At 41.4% G+C, this 25662-nt stretch overlaps 1 protein-coding gene across 7 annotated transcripts in view; it reads left to right on the top strand.

Annotated features, from left to right (window-relative positions):
* The window catches only part of Macf1 (microtubule actin crosslinking factor 1), a 389588-nt gene that overhangs the window by 105742 nt on the left and 258184 nt on the right, over window positions 1-25662 (top strand). For 2 of the 7 annotated variants that reach the window (XM_029554605.1, XM_029554607.1), the window contains exons 1-2: window positions 3661-3990; window positions 25448-25509. In XM_029554605.1, coding sequence (XP_029410465.1) covers window positions 3882-3990; window positions 25448-25509 — 171 coding nt within the window. In that variant the 5' untranslated portion in view covers window positions 3661-3881. Of the gene's footprint in view, window positions 1-3660; window positions 3991-25447; window positions 25510-25662 lie in introns of those variants that run through there. The other 5 variants (XM_008850247.3, XM_008850248.3, XM_029554608.1 and 2 more) reach the window with 4 other exon arrangements.

The following is a 25662-nucleotide window of genomic DNA, read 5'->3' on the forward strand; positions in this document are numbered from 1 at the left end:
TGAAGAAAAAAATACCATGGATATAGTAATCAAATTACATTGCCAAATATTTATTTGAAAAAACCAATTAACACGTACTCATATCATCCTTTAAAAAAAACTGTACGCGTACATGTATAAGAAATTGAAAAATATTTTATTTATTGTTTTTCTTTTTGTGTTATTAGTGTATTGCCTGCATGTGTGTAAGTACACCTGTGTCATTCAATGTCTGTGGAAGCCAGAAGTGGGCATCAGATCTCCTGGAACTGGAGTTATGGACAGTTGTTAGCTGCCATGTGGATGCTGGGATTCGAACCCAGGTCTTCTGCAAGAACAGCCAGTGTTCTTAATGCTGAGCCATCTCTCCAGCCCTATTTTTATTTATTTATTTATTTATTTATTTATTTATTTATTTATTTTACGTGTATTCTCTGCATGTAGGTAAGTGCACCAATGTTGTGCAATGCCCACGGAGGACAGAAGAGACTGTCGGATCCCCTGGAATTGTAGTTACAGGTAGTTGTTAGCTGCCATATAGGTGCTGGGATTCAAACCCGGGTCTTCTGTAAGAACAGTCAGTGTTCTTAACTGCTGAGCTATCTCTCCAGCCCCCTATTTTTATATTTTTATTTTTTGGTCTTTTTGAGACAGGGTCTCCCTGTAGCCCCAGCTGGCCTGGAATTCACTGTGTAGACCTTGAACTCTCAGAGATCACCTGCCTCTGCCTCCTGAGTGCTGGGATTAAAGGCATTGTATTAGTCATTTTTCTGTTGCTGTGATAGAAACACTGACCCAAGCAATTTATAGAAGGAAGAATTTATTTGAGCTTATGGTTCCAGGGGAATTACAGTCTGTCTTGGCGGGGAGGCATGGTGGCAGAGGTGGCTAGAGAAGAGGAGAGGAAGCTAAGCTCTACATCTTCCAGCAGGCACAAGAAACAAGATGGCGACTGGAGATCTGGCAAGGCTTAAGAACTCTCTAAGCCCATCCCCAGTGACATGCTTCCTCCAGGATAGCCACACCTTCTTAAACCTCCCAAAACAGCACCACCATCTGGCAACAGAATGTCCAAATATTTGGAGCCTCTGGGGGACATTATCATTCAAATCATCACAGGCATGCACCACTGCACCTGGCTTTTTTTTTTTTAATGTTATGAGTGCATTGCCTGCATATATGTAAGTGCACCCATGTCATACAGTGCCCATAGAGGCCAGAAGAGGGCATCAGATTACCTGGAACTGGAGTTATGGATGGTTGTTAGTCATCATGTGGGTGCTGGGAACTGAGCCTGGGTCCTCTGCAAGAACCACTGCACCATCTCTGCAACCCTAAATTTGCATTTTTTAGACGTTTGTGAGAACACAGTAGACACCTAAGAAATAAAAAGCCAGTTTGATAGGAATGATTCTCTGACTCTTACCTTCTCTGAGTAGAGGGCGATGAGCATTATGGAGGATGTTAGATGTACTCTTGGCTGTTGGGACTTCAGTGTTATGTTTTATGTCCACATTATACTTTGTAAAATACTCTTCAGAGAGAAGTAAGCAGGGAAAGGAGCACTGGTAGCTCAGGTACTTGGCATATTCAGTTTAGATTGTTAGTTTTAAAATGGATTATGTTCATTAAGTTTGTCAAAGAATAATGTATGCAACAAAATTCACCCTTTTTGGTGTGCAATTTAGTGAGTTGGAATGGAATTACCATCATAACGTGCAGAACATTCCAAGCACCCCTACAATTCTCTTGTGCCCCTTTGGAGTCAGTTCTATATGCTCCCTCCCAGCCCCTTCTGATTTTTATCCCTATAGTTTTCCTTTTCTATGATGTCACATCAGTGTGTGGCCTCTCATATAGCAGAACACTTGTTGTCTGCATCACTAGCTTGCTTCTTTCATTGCAGAACAGTGGTCCTTTGGATACATTATATTTTGTTTAAAACATCACCAGTTTGTGGACATTTTACTTATTAGTTTTTATTTTGCATAATGCTGCTAATTTAATATTCATATACAAATCTTTGTGAGGACCTCTGTTTTTATTTGGTAAGATTGCTTGTATCTTTAGACTTTATAAGAATTTGTCAAACGCTTTTTTAGAGTAGTTGTTCCAATTTATACCCCCAGCAGCAGTGTTTGAGAGTTACATTTGCTGTCTACAGCCATACCATCCTGAATGTGCTTGATCTTGTTTGATCTTCAAAGCTAAGCAGGTTCAGGTCTGGTTAATACTTGGATGGGAGAGTTTCATTTGCTTCATATTCTTGTCATGACTTGGTATTATCAGTGTTTTTTTTTTTTTTTTTTTTTTTTTTGTCTTTGGTTTTTTCGTGTTTTTTTTTTTTTTTTTTTTTTTGGTCCTTTTGAGACAGGGTCTCCCTGTAGCCCCAGCTGACCTGGAATTCACTGTGTAGACCAGGCTGACCTTGAACTCTCAGCAGAGATCCACCTGCCTCTGCCTCCAGAGTGCTGGGATTAAAGTCGTTTGCCACCAAGCAGGCTAGTATTATCAGTCTTTTTAATCTGAGCTGTTCTAGTTAGTGTGTAGAGGTAAAGACTTCAGTTACTGCCACAATACCCATGTCAAATTTATAAGCAGGCCCTGGTTTTGTGGACGGTATTGTTTTCTGCTGTCATTTAGCTTTTGATGCCTCCTTGCACATGCTGGTAAAAGCCAGGTACCTTTTTTTTTTTAATTTTTATTTTATGTGTATAAGTGTATTGCCTGCATGTATGTGAGTGCACTCGTGTCGTGCAGTGCTACAGAGGTCAGAAGAGGGCTTCGGACTCCCCTGGAACTGGAGTTAAGGACAGTTGATAGCTGCAGTGTAGGAATCGAACCCGAGTCCTCTGCAAGAGCAGTCAGTGCTCTTAACCACCGAGCCATCTCTCCAGTCCCATGGAAGCCAGATATCTTTTATAACCCCTGAAAAGTGCCCCCAACTGTACTTGTAAAGCAGTATGCTCCTCTAGCTGCCTAGTTGTCAGATCTGTCTTGCTGGGCCCTTTGTGCATGGTGGTACACACCTGCAATGCCAGTACACAAGAGGGGGAGGCAGGAGGATCATGACTTTCAGGCCAGCCTGGACTAGAGTGAGATCCTCTCTACTAAAAAAGGAAAAAAAAAAAAAAAAAGCTTTCCATATCTTTGTTCCCTTTAGCAAGGATTTTAATCTATTGCTCAGAAAGATAATAATGTTCTTTGATGGAGGAACTAATACAATAGGAGCTTTTAAATCCAGCATCATCCAAAATTGTGTGCTACTCTGTATTTCACTACTGGGCATAGCTCCTGCCTATAAGAAAGAGTTGTCAGGGTATCCTCTCAGGTTGTGACTGCGAAGGGTTGTTCTCTAGCTGTGTCAAGGACCTAGTATACATTGCCTCCCTCCTGTAAGAGTTTCTCTAGTGCTTCTGTGACATTTTTCTTTTGGCTACATTCTGCAGACTAGCATTCCAACCAAGCCGGGAATGGAAAGTTAAGTGTGACGTCCTCTGACACCCTCCCTTCTTCTGTACAAGGGTCTGAGGTTTGTTTGTTTAAGCAGAACAGAGGATGCCAAAGATAGAGGTTTGAGTCAGCTTGACATTGATTTAGGCGCTTGCTCCTTTTCACTCTTCTGGTTCCTCCTTCCTTTTCCCCTCCCCCACTGGCCAGTTGTTTCCTGGGCTTTGTCTGAGATACACTGTGTAGTTTTAGTCTTGGTCTGCCACTGCTTGCTGAAAACCCAAGGAGACGAAATGGAAGAGAAGCCACCAGGAAGTTTCTGACATTAAGCCCGGCCTCTGCCTCTGAGCTGATTGTCCAGAACAGCAGTAACCTCAGGAGAAAGGCATCCAGAGGCAGTGCTGGGCTGTACTTGTGGCTAACTCAAGAGATGAGAAAGGACAGGCCTGGAAATGCCTCTTTTAGATTCAGCTTATTTGCCACCAACCATCTTTATTTTGACTCACATTCTTGGAATTGCTGGTGTTCTGTACTGGAAGAGATGTGCCAAAGGCAGAGCAGGTAACTAACTGTTGTTTCTGGGCTTTAATCTTGTGTGCAGTCTTGAGAGTAGGCTGGTCTTCCTACTTAATTGTTTTCTTTAAAGGGACAGTGCACCCTTTAGCTGCTTGCTATCAGGCGTGTGTGTGTGTGTGTGTGTGTGTGTGTGTGTGTGTCTGTCTGTCTGTCTGTCTGTCTGTCTGTCTGTATGCACCTAGGAAACAGGGCCATTCTGAGTCACTCAGGCGACCCAGACTCCTTCCTGTTCTGTGACACTGTCTGGCCAAGGGTGCTGGTTAGATGATGTGATGTCTGGGCTCATAGGTGGAGGGAAGTAGTCACTATGCTAACATGTGTTCTCTCTCAGAGGATCAAGCCCTTCCTTGCCTTACTTTCTCAATCACCAAGGGGAGTTTCAGACCTTTGTGTTACCATCTCCTGGATGTATAGGAAGACTTGTAGAACTGGAGAAGTTTCTAGATTTGATGCATTTAAGGCAGAGGAAGAGGGGCCAATCAAAAGAAAGGGTTGAATGGTATCTATCTGAGGTTTATTCTTGAACAGAGGGGTCCCCATGTTGTTCTCTTTGATGTGATTGATGCTGTTCCTCTCTACATTAGCCATGTGTACCTAAGCCATAGTGTTAAATGAATGCTAGGATGTTAGCTGTTCTTTTCCCTAGGGGGTCAGGCTCTGCTAATTAAAAAATAAATTTTAACGGCACTAGAACTTTCTTTCCATATTATTGTTAGTTATGTTATATTCCATTGACTTCTAACTGCAAAGTGTAGGGATCAGTTCCCAGTATAGCTGATTCTGAGTTGCTATAGGTGACAATAATATTGGTTATAACTCTTGGTTCTCGGTGCTTTATTTTGGGTCTTTTTGAGACAGGGTCTCCCTGTAGCCCCAGCTGTCCTGGAACTCACTATGTAGACCAGGCTGGCCTTGAACTCACAGAGTTCTACCTGCCTCTGCCTCCTGAGTGCTGGGATTAAAGGTGTGTGCTACCACGTCCAGCTGGTTCTCGGTGCTTTTAATATTGTCACTTCTATCAATGCACTACCTTTTATGCCAAAGTATTAGACATTTGTTACTGTTTTTTTGTTTGTTTGTTTTTGTCTTTTTTGAGATGGTCTCCTTGTAGCCCCAGCTGTCCTGGAATTCACTATGTAGACCAGGCTGGCCTTGAACTCACAAAGATCCGCCTACCTCTGCCTCCCAAGTGCTGGGATTAAAGGCGTGCACCACCACGCCCGGCTTGTTACTGGTTTTTATAAGATGGGATCTTGATGACTTATTACTTAGCTTTCTATTAAAAGTTCATGGATGCTTGACAGAATTAGAAATTCGATTCAGTCATTCCCTAGTGTCCTTTCCATTAAGTCCTAGAAAAGCTTTTGGCTAAGTATTGAGGTTCAGTGTATGGCTCTACCAGCAGAGACAAACATTTACAAATCTGTGCTTGTATGGCAGTGTGTTTAAAGGGGTACCCCAGAGTGGTTTCCTGTATTTGAGCTTAGAAAGAAAGGGCTAGACTGGCGATGGTTGCATACTTCTGCAGTATTAGAACTAAGGAAGTTGAGACTGGAAGATCTTGAGTTCCAGGCTGGGCTGTATAATGAGACTTTGTCTCAAAAATAACAACAGGTGGGGGTTTTAGCTTACTTCAATTCCCAGCACTGCAAAACAGAAAGAAGGGTAGGCACACTTGAGTTATTTGGGCCTAGTAGTTATCATACATAAATAACATTTAAATAGAGCCTGCTGCTTTCTTTTTTAGTGTATTATAGAAATGACATTGATTAACAGCTTTAAGTTTATATTTAATGTAGGATTTTCTATGAAATTTAAGAGCTATGCGCCCCCCCCCCCAAGTGTCTTTTTGTTTGTTTGTTTTTTTGGTCTTTTTGAGACAGGGTCTCCCTGTAGCTCCAGCTGTCCTGGAACTCAACTATGTAGACCAGGCTGGCCTTGAACTCACCGAGATCCACCTGCCTCTGCCTCCCAAGTGCTGGGACTACAGGTGTACGCCACCATGCCTGGCTTGGCATTCAGTTTTGAAACAAAGATTTCTTCAGTTCTTTCAAGTTAGTCTATTAGTTTATTTCAGTCAAATGGTGCTACCGTTTGTGTAGTTTTATTTATATGCACTAGTCTTAAAAAGAAAAAAGGTTCTCTTCAATAAAAATAACATAGAAATAAGCCAGAGGCTGAGGCTGATATGATTACTTTATTCCCCAGTTTTATCACTATGATCTAATTGGTTATATCATTTGAAATAAGTAACACAAATATGAACACCTAAAATTGACTTATGTTTCTGTTTTTGTATGTTCTATATGTTAAGTTCAATATAGTTCCACTCCCACCCCTTTTAGTTTTTTGAGATAGAGTCTTATTATCTAGTTCAAGTGTGCCTTGAACTCATGATTATCCTGAATGCTAGGATTACAGACTTGTGCCACCAGTGTGAAAAGGTGTTATGTCAGAGTTGAATATTACTGGACTAGTCTGTGAACTTTTCAGCACTGCAGTTCTGGGACCCTTTATACTAGTAAATCCTCATTGTTTGTGTAGAATATTTTATATCACACACATTTTTTCCCCCTTTGAGGCAGGGTCTCACCATGTAGTCCCAGCTGGCCTGGAATTCACTATGTAGACCAGATTGGCCTGGAACTCAGAGAGCTGTGTCTGCCTCTGCCTCCTGAGTGTTGGGATTAAAGGTGTATATTAGCACGTCACACACTTTTTTTTTTTAACTTTTACAAAAACTATATTGAGAATTTCATACGTGCATATAAGGTGTTTTGATCAAATCCATGCCCATTCCTTCTCCTCCAACATTCCCCCCTCTGAAGAGGTAACCCTAAAATCTTTTAAGGATTAGATACAAGCTCCCAAATACTTTTGACATTTTGACATTTTTGGCCTTTGGAACAGAGTGCACACACTTTTTTTTTTTAAGTGTATGAGTGTTTTGCTTGCATGTAAGTATACCATGTGTATGCAATACCCCTGGAGGTCAGAAAAAGGTGTTAGATCCTCTGGAACTGGAGTTATAGACTGGTTGTTAACCACCACATGGGTGCTAGGAACTGAACCTGAGTCCTCTGCAAGAGCAGCCAGTGTTCTTAAACACTGAGCCATCTCATACTCTGCCCCAACATACTCTTAAAGTTGCTAATGTATCAGTTTTACTTTTAGGATTGTAAGGACCCTTATACATGAACAGATCCAATGTTCTATTCAGTTTTACCCTTGTTAGAAGTCATCCTTCCTTTACTTGAAGGCATATAATTATAGAGACAATTAATTGCCCCTCTAACTTAAACCTCTTAGTTCAAATTCTGCCCGACAAAGATTATCTGCTCTCTCTTCTAAATATCAGAGTAGCTTTAAAAAAATATTTTATTTATTTGTACTTTATGTGTATGAATATATTGCCTGCATATATGTAAGTATACCCATGTTGTACAATGCCTGAGGAGGTCAGAAGAGGGCATCAGATCCCCTGGAACTAGAGTTAGGATGGTTGTTAGCCACCATGTAGGTTCTGGGAACTGAACCTGGGTCCTCTGAAGCAATCAGTGCCCTTAACTGCTGAGCCATCTTCTCCAGCTGAGCTAGCTTATTTTTAAAAATTGCTATCTTCTTTAGGCCAGGCATCGCCCTTTCTCTTACTATATGTGATTTCCTAATTTTTTGCCATTCCAGTACTCCCTTTGAACAGTTTTTATTGTTTTTACTTTGAAAATGTGTTGTGTGTGTGTGTGTGTGTGTGTGTGTGTGTGTGTGTGTGTTGCGGGTGAGGAAGAAATTACTGGAAGTGACTGATGAGATGTGGTTATATAACTTAAGTACACGGTTTTTAGGATAACATTCTCAAGTCATTCTCTCTCTAGCAGATGTAGACAAGATATAGGAAAGCATTAACAGTTTGTTCTAAAGCCATATAATACTTGTAAGACATGCCTTAACATTCAGTTAGTATTTAGAATTGTAAATATTTAAATTTTAGGTATTTTCAATATACCCTGCCTATACTTGCACTCCATATTATATCTCATTATCCTGAAACTTAATGCTGTCTTGAGCCTTTTTTCCCTCCAGGACTGTTAGAAATACTCACCCTCCCCCTACTCTCCTACCCTCTAAATTCCATCCTGTGTCCCAGTGATTTTTTTTGTGTCAAAGTGATTTTTTTTTTTTTTTTTTTTTTGAGACATCTGTAGCCCCAGCTGTAGCCCCAGCTGACCTAGAACTTGCTATGGAGACCAGACTGACCTCAGTCTCAGAGATCTGCCTGCCTCAGTCTCCCAAGTATAGGGATTAAAGTCATGCACTGCCAAGCCCAAGCTTCAGAGTGATCTTTCTAAAATACAGAGTTAGGTCAGTGAGTAGAGGGATTTACCTGGTGATCTGAGTTTGGTTTGTGGAACCCAAATAAAGGTGGACAGAGAGAACCAACTTTATAAAGGTGTCTTGTGGTCTCCACACATGCGCCACAAGGCCACACACACACATCATCATCATCATCTTTATCATCATGAGATTTAATAGTCACTTGTGTCACTCTTCTGCTTAAAGTCTATCTAGGCTTTCTGATTTTTGAAGAAAGTTCTAACTCTTCATCATGGCATAAAGAGAATTTTTTCTTTTTTAAATGTATATGAGTATGTATATTGTCTGCATGTATGTAAGCATACCTTTATCATGCAAAGCCTGTGGGGGTCAGATGAGGCCATCAGGTCCCCTGGAACTGTTATTACAGATGGTTGTTAACCACCATGTGGTTGCTGCAAACCAAACCCAGGTCCTCTACAAGAGCAGCCAGTGCTCTTAATCACTAAGCCATCTCTCCAGCACCTGAAGAGAGTTTTTGTAATCTGTGTCTTCCTCTGCCTCTTGCCTGGTTCATAAGCCTAGAAAGCATCTACTACTCCAGAATTATTTAAAAATGTGTACCCATATCCTCTTTTTAACTGGGCTGTTTGGTGCTTGTCCTCAAAGTAAGCAGTTCCTGCCCCTGGGAAATCTAAGTTGAGTGAAATAGGGGTGATCCTCTACTTACTCAGGTCTGCAGTACCATATTGCTTAGTTAGCTTTTCTTTGCTCCCCACTAAATAGATTCTACTAGGCTGTAAGGCCTTTGAGAAAAGGGATTCATTCATCTCAGTATCTCAAGTTTTTGAGACATAAAAGATGTCACTAGATATCACTTAAGTAAACAAAGGGAAGAATTAAGGCAGTATTACCTATAAGCCCTAGCAGAAACCATGCCCTGTTCATGTGTGTATTGAGAGAAATTGGTTTAGTTTGAATTGTTGACCAATGTGAATGCTAGGCATAAATTAACTGGACAGGGTTACCCTATTTTTAGCTTTTTTTTTTTTTTGGTCTTTTTGAGACAGGGTCTCCCTGTAGCCCCAGTTGTCCTGGAACTCACTATGTAGACCAGGCTGGCCTTGAACTCACAGAGATCCTCCTGCCTCTGCCTCCCAAGTGCTGGGATTAAAGGCATGTGCCACCACGCCTGCTAAATATTTTTAGCTTTTTAATATTTCATTGTGATAGGATATTTAGGAAAAGGGCTTTTTGATTATTCAAAGATCATTTGAATTTTTATGTGTTTGTAAAAGGAAAAAGCTTTCCTTTTCTGGAGTCCTCTTTTCTTATAAAATAAGGTGTTTGAAAAATATAATTTCTTTTGGGGGGGTCGTTCTTTTTGAGACAGGGTCTCCCTGTAGTCCCAGCTGACCTGGAACTCAATATGTAAATCAGGCTGGTCTTAAAAGGTGTGTGCCACCACGCCTGGCCGGTTCTCTCTCTACCATGTCGATCCTGGGGATCAAACTTGTTGTCAGGCAGGTACCTTTACCCACTGCGCTATCTCACTGGCTCAACATTAAATGTTTCAGGGGCTGGAGAGATGACTCCTGTGGTTAAGAGCACACTCACTGTTCTTTTAGAAGACTTGATTTTACCCACATGGTAGCTAACAACTGTTTGTAACTCCAGTTACAGGAAATCTGATGCCCTCTTCTGGCCTCTGCAAGCATTACATGGGTGCACTTACACACATGCAGGCATAACACTCATACACATAAAATAAAAATAAATAAACAAATTAGATGTTTCAACTAAGGTAGCATCATTTTTTTCCCCTTTGCTATTTTTTTTTTCTTTTTCTACATTTGTGGCAGAATGGTACAAAGAGCACTGAACTTAGAGTCAGAAAATCTGGTTCTAAGTCCTGGCTTTATTTACTTACTATTTGTGATCCTGAACTTCAACTTTGTATGAGAAGACAAAAAGGCCAAGTTTCTGATTTTGTGTGATTCTGGCTCTGTATTCATTTGGCTTATCACTTGGAGGTGGTGTGGCACTGTGGTGAGAACACATTAAGTACCTGTAGTCACACTGGATTTTTTTTTTTTTTGGTTTTTTTGAGACAGGATCTCCCTGTAGCCCCAGCTGTCCTGGAACTCACTATGTGGACCACCACACCCCGTTTACACTGGATTTTTATCTTAACTCTTCCTCTGCTGGCTGAATGGCCTTAGTCTATCCAAGCCTCTGTTTCTTTACTTGCAAAATGGTAATGCTGGATGATAGTTTTGAATTAGTTTTTAGAAGGTGTTCAGCATATGGTATGGCTGGATATTGTTTCTTCTCATTATTCTAATTTTTCCACAAAAGATACTGAAGACAGTACATACCGTTCTGTGAACTGCTGGGACAAAATACAACTTTATTGTTGGGAGTTAAGAAATGTTAGCATTCCAGGCGTGGTGGCCCACACCTTTAATCCCAGTACTCTGGAGGCAAAAGTAGGAGGATCTCTGTGAGATCAAGGCTAGATAGTGAGTTCTAGGCCAGCTGGGGCTACAGGAAGACTTAAATGTCTGCATTTATATCCTTACTATTAAGTGGGTGATTTGGGTGTTTAAAAAAATAAATGTATTGCTTCAACTATCTACAGTATTATAAGAAAACCAACAGCTTGAACCATTTTGAAATCTACTGGTCGTAGCCAGGTCACCTTTTCCTACCTTTAGGATGGAATGATGAAAATAGCCTAATCACCCTTCCAGTCATGCCCTCCAATGGTAAAGAGCCGACTCTCCTTACAAGGCTCTGTCCTCTGCTGTCTGCAGCATCTTTCCTTTCAAAGCTCAGGATGTGTTGTTAGAAACCTGAAAGGAAGGCTCAGTCTTCAGTACCTTCCCATTCTTGGAGGATGCCAGGGGAGTGAGGAGATGGCAAATTTTGGTTCCTCAAACTGTACCTTTACCAATAATGATTATGATGGTTGGAGACAGCAAAATTATGTAGTGTTTCTAGTAGTTGTCGCATGTGTTCATTTGTGACGTGCTAAATCCCCAGACAGCCATAGTTAGAAGTTACTTCTTTTTTCTTCGTTGGTGGCAAGGGTTTGAGGCAGGGTTTCATCCAGTAGTCCAGGCTGGCCTTGAACTTGAAGCAGTTATTCGACCTCAGTTTCATGAGTCCTGTGATTACAAGTATATGCCACCACTCTCACCCCCAGCTTTAGGAGTTTTATTTCTTAATTTCCCCAAGAATATTCTACTACTTATTTTATTAGTTATTGTGGTTTACAGGCACAGCTTTGTAGCTGGACAAATAAATGCATAATCTTGGTTGTTATTTACTTACGCTTTTTTTGTATATTTCATCTCCAAAACGGAAATGATGATGCCTCTCCTACAGAATTGTTGTTGGGATTAAATGAAATTAAAGTTCTTAGCCCGTTACCTATGAATAATTACAGTAGATGAACATTTACTGAATACCTTCTAGCTACTAGAGACTAGGTTTGAAAACAAAGGAGAGTTCTTTGAGCTCAGAGGATTTGAATTTGGTCAAAGAAAACATTACTATATATGAATCAGGAAATAGTCATTCCTTTTTCTTCTCTTTCCTATTTCCTATGTGTTCTTTTTCTTAGCACAATGTAACTTCTAGAAGGACCCTTCCTTTCCTAGGCTAAGGAGTATAGGTAGGGGAACAGACTGAGTACCTTTGTCATAGGTTATCAAGGTGACCAAGAGCTTAGGCAAGGAGGGATAAGTAGCTGTAAGGAACTTTCTTAGTAAGCAATAACAAGATTATTAGGCAGTTTGTCAGTGGGAGGAATGCCCACTTGGGAGTAAAGGAACTTGCTAGGCGATTGAGGAAGTCACAGGACTTATTTAAAACAAGTGGCCTGGCAGGCAAGCTCCTGTTTCCTTTTTTTCACCTGTAGTCTTTTGTAATACTCTTTACAACCTTGGTTTTTCTGGGTGCTGACCCTCCCTCCCTGCTTGCCTTCTGGAACAGGATTGAAAGCAGCATTAGCCTAAAGAAGTTGTTCTATTTAGGGAGCTAGTGCAGAGGGCTAGTGATTAGGCCCTTATCAGAAGCTGTTTTGAGTGGTAAGAGGCAGGATTGGAGTGTCTTTCCTGACATCCATAGCAGGGATTGGATCAGAATTGTGAAGCAGGAATAGATGGGCTGGCCATCCGTATGAAAGAGCCGTTCATTGTGTTTCTTCAGCATTCCAGTGTCTGGTACAATTAGCTAAGACTCAGAAAACAAGTTGGACAAACAAGCAAGCAGCCTTCCATAGATGGATAAAGGGATTTCTGGCTCGGCTGAGTTAGGTACACTGATTGCAAAGATGGGGTGGGGGGTTTTATGATGTTCCTGGCTGGAAGATGGGAAGGAATGAAATTACAAGCAAACTTTATTTCTGAAGTTGAAGTCTGTCCAGCTAATCTACACAAGCTGGGACTGGACTGTTTTGTACTCCTTCTCTGTGGACCACTGTAAGTTGGGGAAATGAATCTGCCATTGGAGCCCAGGAATCTCTTGACAGTGGACTGTGTGGAGGTTTGTCCCTATGGTCCCATCATGAGTCCTCACGTGGCTAACACTTTAGATGTATTTTTGCCTGAGAAGAACCAGGCCTGAGGAGCAGGTTTTTGGGCAATGGATGCACTGTTCCTGACTTGGCAGTAAGCCATTCAACTCACCAGCTCTACCGCAGCTGTCTAAGATTGACCAGGTTACAAGCTTCTGCTCTTCAAACCCCAAAGGCCACTTTTTATCTGCCTAGGCTTACTTAATACCTTGACTGGAGTTTTGCATACAAAGCTCCCTCCTCTGTATGCTGTGTTTGGTCTGGAAATACTAGTTGGAGCCACTTTTGAGTAGTATGTTCTCTACCTGAAGACCTGGACCCAGTTTTTGGAAGTGCCCTAGGGAGGAGCTTCCTCTCTGACCTCAAGGAAGAAGGAGGTCAGTAGGAAGTTGTGGGTGGAGCCGCTTCTCTGTTCTGTTCTGAGTGTTCATTGCTCAGCCCTTTGGCTGGCTGGCTGGGTTCATCACGTAGCCCTCCTTGAGGAGCTATAGAGGGTGCAGAGGCCACCAGCTGAAGGCCCTTTGGGACCTACTTCTGTTAGGTGGGGCCAGTGGAGCCATGTGGCCCAGTTACCAAGATGAACAGGAGTTCAACGCCCACCTGGTTTGTCGCATGTGCTGCATGGGTTAGTATATGGAGGTTTTTTTCTTGTCTTACAACCCTTGTTTTTGACTCATAGGAATGCACAGCCTTTGAAGCCCTGTAGGTGTTACAACCTTTGGGCTTGTTAAAATCTGGGGTGGAATGGGTGGGGTGGACTGGACCAGGGTCCCCCACTTCCTGTGGAACTTAGTAAGTGGCAGTTAAGAGCCAAAGCTTTGGGTGTGGGGCTTTTTTTGTAGAGAATGAATTCATGCTCATACTTTAGTCTGTGTCAGGAAGCCACTTTTAAGTTCTGTTGCACAGTACTGAAAGGGTATTTTTAGCAGAAGTTGGTTGGTTGTGGCATCCACCTCTGGGGAGGGAGGAGTCATGGCCTGTTTCCTCTTTGGGCCTGTTACTAGTTGTCTTACATTTTCTTTTGCCATCTGTGACAGAGAAAAAACTTAAAGATGGTCTGGGAACTGGGACCTACAGAAGTTAGAGATGTGAGGGAGGGGTCCTATTAGTTGTGACTTAGGTCTGTGACCTTGAGTGAGTGGTCTAACATTTTTTGGTACAGGTTTCCTGGTTTCCAAACTTTAGACTAGTGCTAGCCTGAGAATTTCGGGAATTCTCAGTGAAACAAAAAAGCTCAAAGTCTTGGGTTTTTCAGAGCCCTAAACTAATTGTCCTTTACCAAACCAAACCAAAACATACTTTTTATTCTAAAATTGTGGAACTTTTTATGTTAAAATAGTCTTCATTTTATGAAAGCATTGTTATTAGATGGCAATTTCTAGATAGTTTTAACAAAACAAAAAGGTAACAGCTTCACATTAAATTTTCTAAGTCATTCTGGAACATTTACTGGTCTGTGAGATAAAATACCTTTTGATACTGTATTTTCAATTTTCTTAAAGCAAAACAAAAACATGATCCAGATTTAGGCAGATTTTCTAATGCTGAAATTACTGGTGTTTGATCCAGAGGGGACCTGGGAAGAAATCTAGAGAAGGAGAAGAGCAGTGGTGAGGTTTGATCTCTCCTGCCTGCTAGGTCTCTGCTGCCATTGAAGGTCTTTTGGTTTTTTTTTTTTAGGAATAAATTAGTGATATACCAGTGTTTGGGGCATAAAGAAAAGCAGTCATTGCCAGACTCTTTAGTCTTTTATCTTTGCTGTTATGTCTGAGATTTCTTAGCTGGGACTGAAAAGAATTACCTGCATTTGAAAGTACTTACAGATAAGCTCTGAGCTTGGAGGTCCCTTTTCTGTAGGAAGTCCAGAATCATCACTGCAAGTGTCAGGCAAAAACATTTACCCTTCCTCCCCTTAATTCCTTTTGAGGCACTGTAGTCTAATTGAGAAAACAGGGCCTTCATAACCACCATCTACAGGGACTTGCTGCTCAACCACTTAATGGCTACAAAAACTGGGGAAATTGCTTAATCTTTCTGTGCCTCAATTTCCTTATCTGTTTTTGTTGTGTTTTTGTTTTTTTGTTTTGTTTTGTTTTTGTCTTTTTGAGACAGGTTCTCTCTGTAGCCCCAGCTGTCCTGGAACTTGTTATGCAGACCAGGTTGGCCTTGCTCTTACAGAAATCTGCCTACCTCTGCACCACCACAACAGGCCCACCTTATGTTTTGAAACAGGGTCTCTTACTGAACCTAAAGTTTTACATTTTGGCTAGGTCGACTGGCTAGTGAGCTCCTAGGATCCACCTGTCTCTATACCTCAGTGCTGGGGTTACAGGTACATGCTTCCATACCTGGCTTTTACATGGGTGCTGGAGATTTGAACTTGGGTCCTCATGTTTGCACAGTAAGTGCTTTTACCCACTGATCCATTTCCTTAGTCCCTTGACATTTTTCTTAACTAACTTGTGTCATGTTTCTGATTTCTGTCATTTTGCTTTAATCTTTGTTTTGTTTTTTGTTTGCTTGCTTTTTTGTCTTGGTTTTTTTTTTTTGTTTGTTTGTTTGTTTGTTTTGTCATTTGTCTTTTTTGTTACAGGGTCTCCCTGTAGCCCCAGCTGGCCTAGAGCTGAGTAGACCAAGCTGGCCTTGAACTCACAGAGATCCACAAGCCTCTGCCTCCTAAGTGCTGGGACTAAAGGTGTACACCACCACACCTGGTTTTTTTTTTTTTTTTTAATGTCTTTAAAAAATATTTATTATTTTTATTATTTATTTATTTAAATATTTTATTATTTTCATTTTATGTGCATGCATGTATTGCCTGCAATGTAAGTAAGTGCACCCGTGTCCTGCAATGCCTGTGGAGGACAGAAGAGACTGTTGGATCCCCTGGAACTGGAGTTATGGACAGTTGTTAGCTGCCATGTGGGTGCTAGGATTTGAACCCAGGTCTTCTGCAAGAATAGTCAATGTTCTTCACTGCTGTGCTATCTCTCCAGCCCCCTTATTATTTTTATTTTATCTGTATGAGTGTATTGCCTGTATGTGTGTAAGAGCACCCCTGTTGTACAATGACCATGGGGATCACTTCTGAGGGTGTTGGATCCCCTGGAATTGAAGTTACAGATGATTGTTAGTCCCCATGTGGGTGCTGGGAATCAAACCCAGGTACTCTGTAAGAGCAGTCTGTGCTCTTAACTGCTGAGCCATCTCTGCAGCCCCCCTTTTAGGTCTTTTGGAGACAGAGTCTCCCTGTAGCCCCAGGTGGCCTAGAATTTGCTATATAGACCAAGCGGACCTCCATCTCACAGAAATCCTCCTGCCTCTACCTTCCGAGTACTAGGATTAAAGGAGTGCACCACCACTGCCAGCTAATTTTTCTTTATTGCATTTATTTATTTTGTATGTGAATGGATGGAGTTCAGGAGACAACTTGGAGTCAGTTCTGTCTACCTTGTGCTTCCCAGGGATTGAATTTAGGTTTACCAGGTTTGGTGGCAGGCACCTTTAACCTGATGAGCTATCTCACCATCTTGTTTTCTGATTTCTAATTGTCTAAAGAATTGTCATTAATATAGATAAAGCTTTCCTAAGAAATAAGGTAAAAAAAATTTAATTTTGTAATAATACTTCTAGAGTTTTCATTTCCCGAAAATCCTAAGTAATCCTCATGGAGACTTTCTCAGTATGACTAATCCTTGATAATAGAGTCCTTTTGTGAATCCCTGTTATCATGATAATTTGCATCATTCCCTTCCCGTTGATTATATGGGACATTATTGTGTTGTTGTATAATAATTCTATGGAGACAGTAGGGTGTAGTGGTTACAAATCTATGATTTAGAATATAACAAACTTGGATTTGAGCCGAACATGGTGGTGCATGCCTTTAATCCCAGCACTTGGGAGGCAGAGACAGGCAGATCACTGTGAGTTTGAAGCCAGCCTGGTCTACTAGTGAGTTCCAGGTCAGCTGAGGCTACAGGGAGACCTTGTCTCAAAAAGACCCCCCCCCCAAAAAAAATAACAAACTTGGATTTGAATTACTATTCTACTACTTACTGTGTGACTTTGGGAAAAATAATAAGCCTTTCTGAGCATTCATTTGCTAGAATATAAAATAAGAATAAATAGGGGCTAGAGAGGTGGCTCAGTGGCCGTTAAGAGCACTTACTGTTCTTTCAGAGAACCTTGGTTTTGTTCCCAGCACCTACATGGTGTTTTGTAACCATCCAAAACTTCAGTTTCAGGGGATCCAGTTCCCTTTTCTGGTCTCAGTGGTCACCAGACACCATGCAATGTATGGGTGTACATCCATGCAGGCAAACATTCATATACATAAAATAAAAATGAATAAATCCTAAAACAAAAACAAGAATAAATAATGCACTGTGACAACATTGTGAGAATTAAGTCAGCTAATAAGAGAGACAGGCTGAGTGCTTGACAAATAATAAGCACATTGTCAAGGTAGATCCTATCTCCTGATAGAGGCAACCTTCTGAGGACAGAAGTCTTTATATAACGGGTAGCATTGTACCCGATTGTTAAGCACATTTTAATTGCTAGTTCTCCAATATGGCCTATTTTCTTTGGGTTTACATAAGGAACATTAAATGTTTCAATGTGTTTTGTGTCCATTCAAATGTAGCAGGAACTTGGGAAAGTTGTAGGTATAGAAAGGATAGCTGAGAGGGAATCCACGCTCCCTGCTGAAAAACAGCCCTTTGGTTATCTCTTGAGGTCACTTTTTAGTCCGATTTTGAAAATATCAGCTTACTGTGTCCTGGTAGGCATAACCTGAGCATGTACTGAACGCTCAGTAAATGTTTGAGTATTCACGGGCTGGTTAGGTAAGAGTGGTTGCCGCCAAGCCTGAGGACTTGAGTTTAATCTCTGGAACCCAGGAAATAGGAGGAGAAAACCGTAAGTTGTCCTGACCTCATCCACATGTGTAGATAGACCAGGCTGACCTTGAACTCACAAAGATCCATTTGCTTGTCTCCCAGGTGCCTCACCTGTGATCTTTTTTTTTTTTTTTTAAATATTTTATTATTTTAATTTTCTGTGTGTGAGTGTACTGAGTGCATCCATGTCATGCAATGCCCAACAAGGACAGAAGAGGCTGTCGGATCCCCTGGAACTGGAGTTATGGGCAGTTCTTAGCTGCCATGTGGGTGCTGGGATTCAAACCCGGGTCTTCTACCAGAACAACCAGTGTTCTTAACTGCTGAACCATCTCTCCAGCCCCATCACCTGTGATCTTTAATCCTCATCTCACTCTGATATGGAAAGTGCAGGATTCCTGTGTTTGGAAGTAACCCTTAGGCTTAGCTTCTGCATAAATCTCATAGGCTAGACTCATTACCCATGTAATTGAGTTTAGGAACATTTGTGAGTTAGAAACATTTGCTCTTCATGAAGATTAAGACCATTCCATTTGTGCTGGGATTAAAAGCCTGTGCCATCATGCCTAGCTATGATTAAATTTTTTTAAAAATAAATATTCGTGGAATACCTACTGTTCTAGTTTGTTTCTCCATTGCTGTGACAAAATACTCTGACCAATACCAACTTAGGGAGGAAAGGGTTTATTTGTCTTACATCTCCCAGGTCACCTTTCATCCGGGAGCCCAAGATAGGAACTCACGGCAGGAACCTGGAAGCAGGAGCTGAAGCGTAAGCCATGGAGAAATGCTGCTTACTGGCTTGCTCCCCAGGCCCCCTGCTCAGCCTGCTTTCTTTTTTTTTTTCGGTCTTTTTTGAGAAAGGGGTCTCCCTGTAGCCCCAGCTGTCCTGGAACTTACTATGTAGACCAGGCTGGCCTTGAACTCACAGAGATCCCCTGCCTCTGGGTTTAAAGGCATGCGCCACCACACCAGGCTCAGCCTGCTTTCTTATGCAACACAGGCCCACCTGCCCAGGGGCCCAAGGGTGGTACCACCCACAGTGGGCTGGGCCCTCCCACATCACTTAACAACCAAAAAGATGCCCCACAGACATGGCTATAGGCCAGTCCTATGGAAGCAATTCTCCAGTTGAGGCTCCCTCAACCCAGGTGTGTCAAGTTGACACTAAAGCTATCCAGCACATCTACTGTTGTCCTAAATATTGTCTATTTAAGGAAATTTAAAACTTGGGCTTTGATCCTAACAATAGGTATAGATGCTGAGTGCCAAGAAAGTCCAGGATTTTTATTTTTTTTATTTTTTTATTTTATTTTTTTTGAGCAGTACTAGGAATTTAGGGCCTCATACATGCTGGAGAAGTGCTATACCACCAAGTCACATCTCTGACCTTTTTAAAAATTTTTTATTTTAAGGTGTCACTAGGTTGCCTAAGACTGGCCTTGAACTCACTTTATAACCCAGATAGGTCTTGAATTTGCAATCCTTGGGATTACAGGCCTGTGCCACAAGGCTCAGCTAAACTTGAGTAAAGTTTTAAGCACCACAAACATCTCAGAGGTGGTTAGCATAGTCAGGTCTAAAGGGAGAGTTCAACTGTACCTTGAAAGGGGACTCCACCTTAAATAATCCAAAAAGAAGGTAGATATTCTGGAGTGAGGAAAGTGAGCAAAGGCAGGGATGTGAAGGGTATGTGTGGAAATAGTGAGGTGAGTATGCTTATAGTTGAGTCAGGAAGACTCTAGAGATAAACTTGGCAGGTTTTAGAGGTTGTAAATTCTTTCTGGTTAGAGACCAGGCCTTATCTTTGTCTCCTCTATCTACCTAAAAACATAGTGAGTGAAAACCAGAATTTTCATATGATTGTAGAAGACTTTGAATGTAAAAACTGTAGATTCTGAATAGAGGACAGTGTCAACTAAGTGATGATTTTAGGAAGATTTGTTGAAACAGGCTAACTGCTCTACCTCCCATAGCTTCAGCTCTCAAATCCATATCTTCATTTCTGGCTGTTTATTTAAGACCTAAGATTCCAGTTATCAGCAAGAAGATCCTGCTGGCACCTCTTTTTTTTGAGGGGGGGTCTTCTGCTTTACCCACCTTACAGTCCCCAAATCTGTGTTTTCTGTTTTTATTATCTGGAATGAAAGGTTTTGTGTTTGGGGATTAAGGGGGTCCTGGAGGCAGATTGCTATTTGAGTAAGCGAGTTTTTAATGCTATAGATGGACAGACAGCAGCATGGAGGCCAGGGGGAGTCTGAAGAGAGTTCAAGCCTACTTGGCAGAGTGAAGTCCCTTATATATTTTAGATGAAGGGGGAGGAGAGGTTCTTTATGCTTGATGGACAATCCACCTTACTTGCTTGCAGGGGAAAGAGAGGGAGTTTGTTAGCCTGGGGCCTATATGCAAAATCTGCTAGGAGGGTAGGGAGAACAAGAATCTAGAAAAACAATAGAAGAGCCTTACAAAAAGGATGTGGCCCTGGCTAACATAGAAGAACCACTCCTCCCAGTTGTTCTGACTTGAAAGCATTAGAACTAACCTTGGTCCCTTTCTTTCCTATGCCACCCAGTCTACCACTAGACTGTTAGGAGGATCTGTTGGCCCTCTTTACATTCCTGTTGCCTCTGCCTTACTTCAGGCTCTTAGATTTCTTCCATGGCTTTACTACTTTTAATGTCTCACTGGTACTAGTGTCCCACTGGTATGGTCTGGCCTTTAGTCCAGTGTCAGGTCAGGTTTTCTAAAGCACACTGGCTCTGAACATTTTCTTGACAGCTCTTTGTCTACTTAATTAAGTGCATAGTTCTCATTCCTGCTTTCAGTGTCCTCTGTGATTTGGCCTCAGCTAGCTGACCTTGCTATCCTACTTTCTCGTTACTTTATTAAATGGATGTTATATCTAGCATTACCAGTCCCTAAAATAGGCAGTGTACTTAGTATACACTGTGTACTTAGATGACTTCAAGTCACTGCATGTGCTTTTTCTTGTTTGGAATTTCTTAAGCTCTTTTTGTTTAGTTTTGATTCCTTTCATTTCATTTTGTTTGAGACAGGGTCTATCCTTCTGCTGCTGCCTCTCTTGTGCTGGGATTATAGGTGTGAACCACCACTCCCAGTCCTCCTTAAGTTCTTTGGGCTGTTTATCATTCTGTGTTTAGTTTAAACACCAACCTTCTTCACCTTTTGACTGAGACTGAGTACAGTTCAAACACCATGCCTTCCCTGAACTCTTCTACCTCTCTGCTAGAATTAATCAACTGTATTTTCTTTAGTGTTACTTTTGACAGTGTGGATCTAGTATCTTACTTGCTTGGTGTAGTACTAATTATTTATGTTGATTTTTGCCACTAGAATGTAAAAATTCCTGAGGTCATGGAACAAGCCCATTCCAGTTTTGCTTCTTTTCCCTGGTATATCCTTTTAGGCTTTCAGGTGGGTGGATGCTTCTGGGCTTCCTTAAGCACTTGTGATTTTTCTGTGGCCCTCAGAGCAGCAGGCTCTTCTTCCCCCATTTGCTTTTTGGAAGATTCCAGGTGCACTGAAACGATCTAGGTATGATGTGTTGTATCAGTACATTAGAATGTTACATCTCAAATGCAGATTTTCATTCTACACCAGGTCTCTTCTCAAATTGCACCCTAAAGAGTAGGATAGGCACAAATAGTGACACCCTATAATAATCACCTAAACCAGTAGATACAGGAGATGAAGAAAGTTCCTAGAGGTGATAGTTGAATTAAATGCTGGAAAATGTGAAGTCGGAGAAGAAGCTGCTTTCTATGCAAAGGAGTAGTGAGTGCAGAAACATGAAAGTGCAAGAAAGCTTGCCTCATTTGGAGGTTTAGAAACAAAACAAAACAGGGTTAGAAGTTTTTGTGGAGATTGGAAAAGCCGGAATCATAAAATGGGGTCTTTTAAAAATATTTTATTTTTATTTTATATGTATGAGTGTATTGCCTACGTGTATATGAGTGCACCATGTCATGCAATGTTGTGGAGGTCAGAAGAGGGCATCCGATTCCCCTGGAACTGGAGTTAAGGATGGTTCATAGCCATCCATGTGGGTGCTGCGTCCTCTGCAAGAGCAGTCAATGCTCTTAACTGCCGAGCCATCTCTCCGGCCCCATAAATAATGGGTTTTAGATCCCAAGCTAAAAAGTTTGAAATCTACCCTGAATGGAGGTGTCAGATTTGGGCATGGGGTAGAGTTGAGTTTGAATATGACTCCCGTGACTTTAGGCAAGTTGCTAGTCACCCCTAGGCTTTATAATTCTATTAAATTAGTAGCTGCTTCATAGAGATGTTGGCCATCAAAAAGAATATATGTGAGGTAAGTAGAAATTCAGCAGATGCTAACTACTTGTTTTTGTTTTGCTTTGTTTTGAGACAGGATCTTACTTTGTAGCTCAAGATGGTCTGGAACTCACTATGTAGCCCAGGCTAGCCTTGAACAAGCTACAGTCCTACTGTACTAACCTCCAAGTGCTGGTATTTAGATGCGAACCATCACATCTGGTTCCTGATTACTAATATTATAAAGATTTTAAGGGGGACAATAGTAAGATCAGTCCCGATAAAAATATTTCAGGCAGCATTGGCAAGGATAGATTTTTCCCCCCCCTTTGGTCTTTTTGAGACAGGGTCTCCCTGTAGCCCCAGCTGACCTGGAACTCTCTAGATAGATCAAGTAAGCCTCAGTCTCACAGAGGTACATTTGCCTCTGCCTCCTGAGTGCTGGGACTAAAGGTGTGTGTCACCATGCCCAGCCACCCTAGTCATTTTTAAAGGTTAGTTAGAATCACTCTTCTAGGAACTCTCACTGCTTCCCATGCTTCCCTCATAGGCTAAACTTCAGCTTGAACTGTGGGTTGGGACCCCATAGGGGGTTGTGAAAAATTTGGCAATACACACACAAAAAAAGGTGTTGCATGCACTATGACCAAAAATCAATTCAAATTCAAACATGTAATGAATCTAAGGAGTTTCTGGCATTGCTCGCCTGTTGTAGTATTGTGTGACTTCACTGCAGCCTTGGGTCTGAATATACAGCATGCACATTTTACATGATGCATACCAGCACATTACATAATGTTCACAAGTGCTGCCTAAAACATCTCAGCTCATGCCTATTGTGTGTTGTGAATTACAGTGCTCTTACTGTACATATAAAGTTTCTATTCTTATAGAAACACTGTGGTCTACTTATGGAAAATAAAGACCATTTTCCCACAGTCATTCACCAGTATGTATCAGATTAGTATAGCTTTGTATTGTGTTAGAATGTTTTTATTCTGTGTATTTATTTGAATATTTGAGGCATGGTTTCATGTAGCCCAGATTCACTTAGAACTCACTATGAGGCTGGAGAGACGGCTCAGTGGTTAAGAACACTGGTTCTTCTTGCAGAACCTGGGTTTGAACCCCAGCACCCACATGGCAGCTAACAACTGTCTGTAACTCCGGTTTTGGGGAATCTGACAGCCTCTTCTGTCCTCCAAGGGTGTTGCACGACATGGGTGCACTTACCTATGTGCAGGCAATATACTCATATACATTAAGTAAATAAATAAATAAATAAATATTTAAAAATAAAAACTCATTATGTAGCATAAGACCTTGAACTCCTGATCTTCCTGTCTCTATTTCCCAAGTGCTGAGAATACAGGAGTACACCAACCATAATCAACTAAAGTATTTGATTTGAAATTTTTTATTGTTGTCATTTTTATTTATTTGTATGTGTCTGTGTGTCTGAATGTGTGCATGCACATGTCACAGCACACATGTGGAAGTCAGAGAAACTTGTAGGAGTTGGTTCTCTCCTTCCACCACACAGGTCACTGTGTATCCAAAAATGGTTTTGAATTATTTTAAACTATTTTATTTATTATTTTTATGTATGTGAGTGTATTGCCTGTATTTATGTAAGTGCACCCATGTTGTGCAATACCCGAAGGGGACAGAAGAGGCTGTCGGAGCCCCTGGAACTGGAGTTACGACAGACAGTTGTTAACTGCTATGTGGGTGTTAGGATTCAAACTAAGAAAGATGTAAAGACAAAATTGTGGAAGAAGATGAGAGATAGCTTCCTGAATGGCTACAAACTCTGAAAAATAGGGGGGAAATGGATTTACTTGGAATGGAGAGAGCATTGGCATTGTTTGGAATGACAGTGGTCCAGTCTGGCATTTACCAGGGGAACTGTAAGGAGAAAGTAACTGGGCTGCAGGAAGAGAGCTTCTTAGAAACTTCTGAAATTTGTTTGAAAAACTAGTGAATCTCATTAAAAACACAACTTTCAAACATGCTCGACTTGGGAAAGAAATTAAAAGAGTCAAGCAGTGTTATTCAGGTGAGAATCCCTAAGGTTAGTGAAGGTGGCTTCCAATTGCTTGCCCAGGTTGTCTAGCATAGGGGGTGGGGCTCATCTTCAGCATTCTTAACAAATAAGGTAGAAAAAGAGTGAGTGCATGAAGATCAATAATTGCTAATGGGGAAGTCTAGGGACATAATGCAGTGATACACACCTGCCTAGCATGCATGAGATCTGGGTTTTATCCTCAGCATGCCCCTCCCCCCCCCAAAAGAGTGATTAGGCGGTATAAGTGGTTGGTTTTGTTTTGTTTTGTTTTGTTTTATTTTGTTTGAGATAGGGTCTCATGTGTCCCAGGCTGACCTCCAACTCACTGTGTAGTCAAAAATGCACTTGAACTTCTAACTGATCTTCCTGTCTCACTTCCCAAGTGCTAGGATTAGAAACCTGCCCCACCATACCTGTTTATTCTGTGCTGGGGATCAGACCCAGGACTCTGTGCTTAAACAACACTCTGCCAACTGAGCTACATCCTTAGCCCTATATATGATAGGTTGATAAAGATGACTGCTACATATATTTGGCGAAGGAATGGGGCTCAGAGTGTGGCCTCACTCTGAATGTGAGGTAAAAGATGTTAGGACAGCAAATGAGGGTAGGACTCAATTTATCTCAAAATCATTTGGGTCAGTGGCTGGATATTAATTGGTAATGAAGTTCATTGGAGCCAAGTAGGCTCAGATGCACTGTCATAAATGTTTATGTGTCTGTGAAACAGTGTGTGTCAAGCATTGATAGTCATGTTTCTGTTAAAGAGGTGAAAAAAAACCCAAGAAGTAAGGGGTTTGCCTCTGTAAAACTTAGAAGGGAAAGAGGAAGAGAAGAGATGTGAAGTGGGCTAACTTGGTTGGCTATGGCTGGTGAGGAAATTGGAATGGAGTACTGGGGTATGAGAGGAGGTAGCAGAGTATTTCTTGGGCAGATGATGCATAAGAAGAGATATTTAACCATTGTGGTATGTGAAACATGTGCCAATGCCACCCCAATTATTCTTTTCTGGAACTTGTGAGAGAAGCAGGGAACCACTCTTCAAATTACTGTGCTAAGGGGATACTGCCATTGTCATATGATTCTGTGTAATCTGTAAAGTCAGGACCAAAGAAGAAGTTAAAATGAGCCAGATCCTCAACAAGAAGTCATTGTCCCATGGTACACCTAAAGTCAGTATTTTTATATTGGTTTTGGAGAAACTGGGATGTGGAAAAGGCAGGTATAGGAATGTGATGCCTGCGTAGCACTAAGCCAGCATCTTCTCTGTTTCTTTTGCAGATGAGCGGGACCGGGTTCAGAAGAAAACATTTACTAAGTGGGTCAACAAGCACTTGATGAAGGTAGGACTCTTTCATATGCTTCCCTAGCACCTCTTACTGTTCATTCCACCCTCCTTATTTTTCTCTCTGTGTGTGTATGCATGTTTTTGTATATGGGTACATTTGCACATGGAGATCAGAGGTTGATTTCAAAAATAATCTTTGATTATTCTT

The sequence above is a fragment of the Nannospalax galili genome, unplaced genomic scaffold (genome assembly GCF_000622305.1).
Source record: "Nannospalax galili isolate Female #2095 unplaced genomic scaffold, S.galili_v1.0 scaffold944, whole genome shotgun sequence".
In the NCBI taxonomy this organism is placed as follows: Eukaryota; Metazoa; Chordata; class Mammalia; order Rodentia; family Spalacidae; genus Nannospalax; species Nannospalax galili.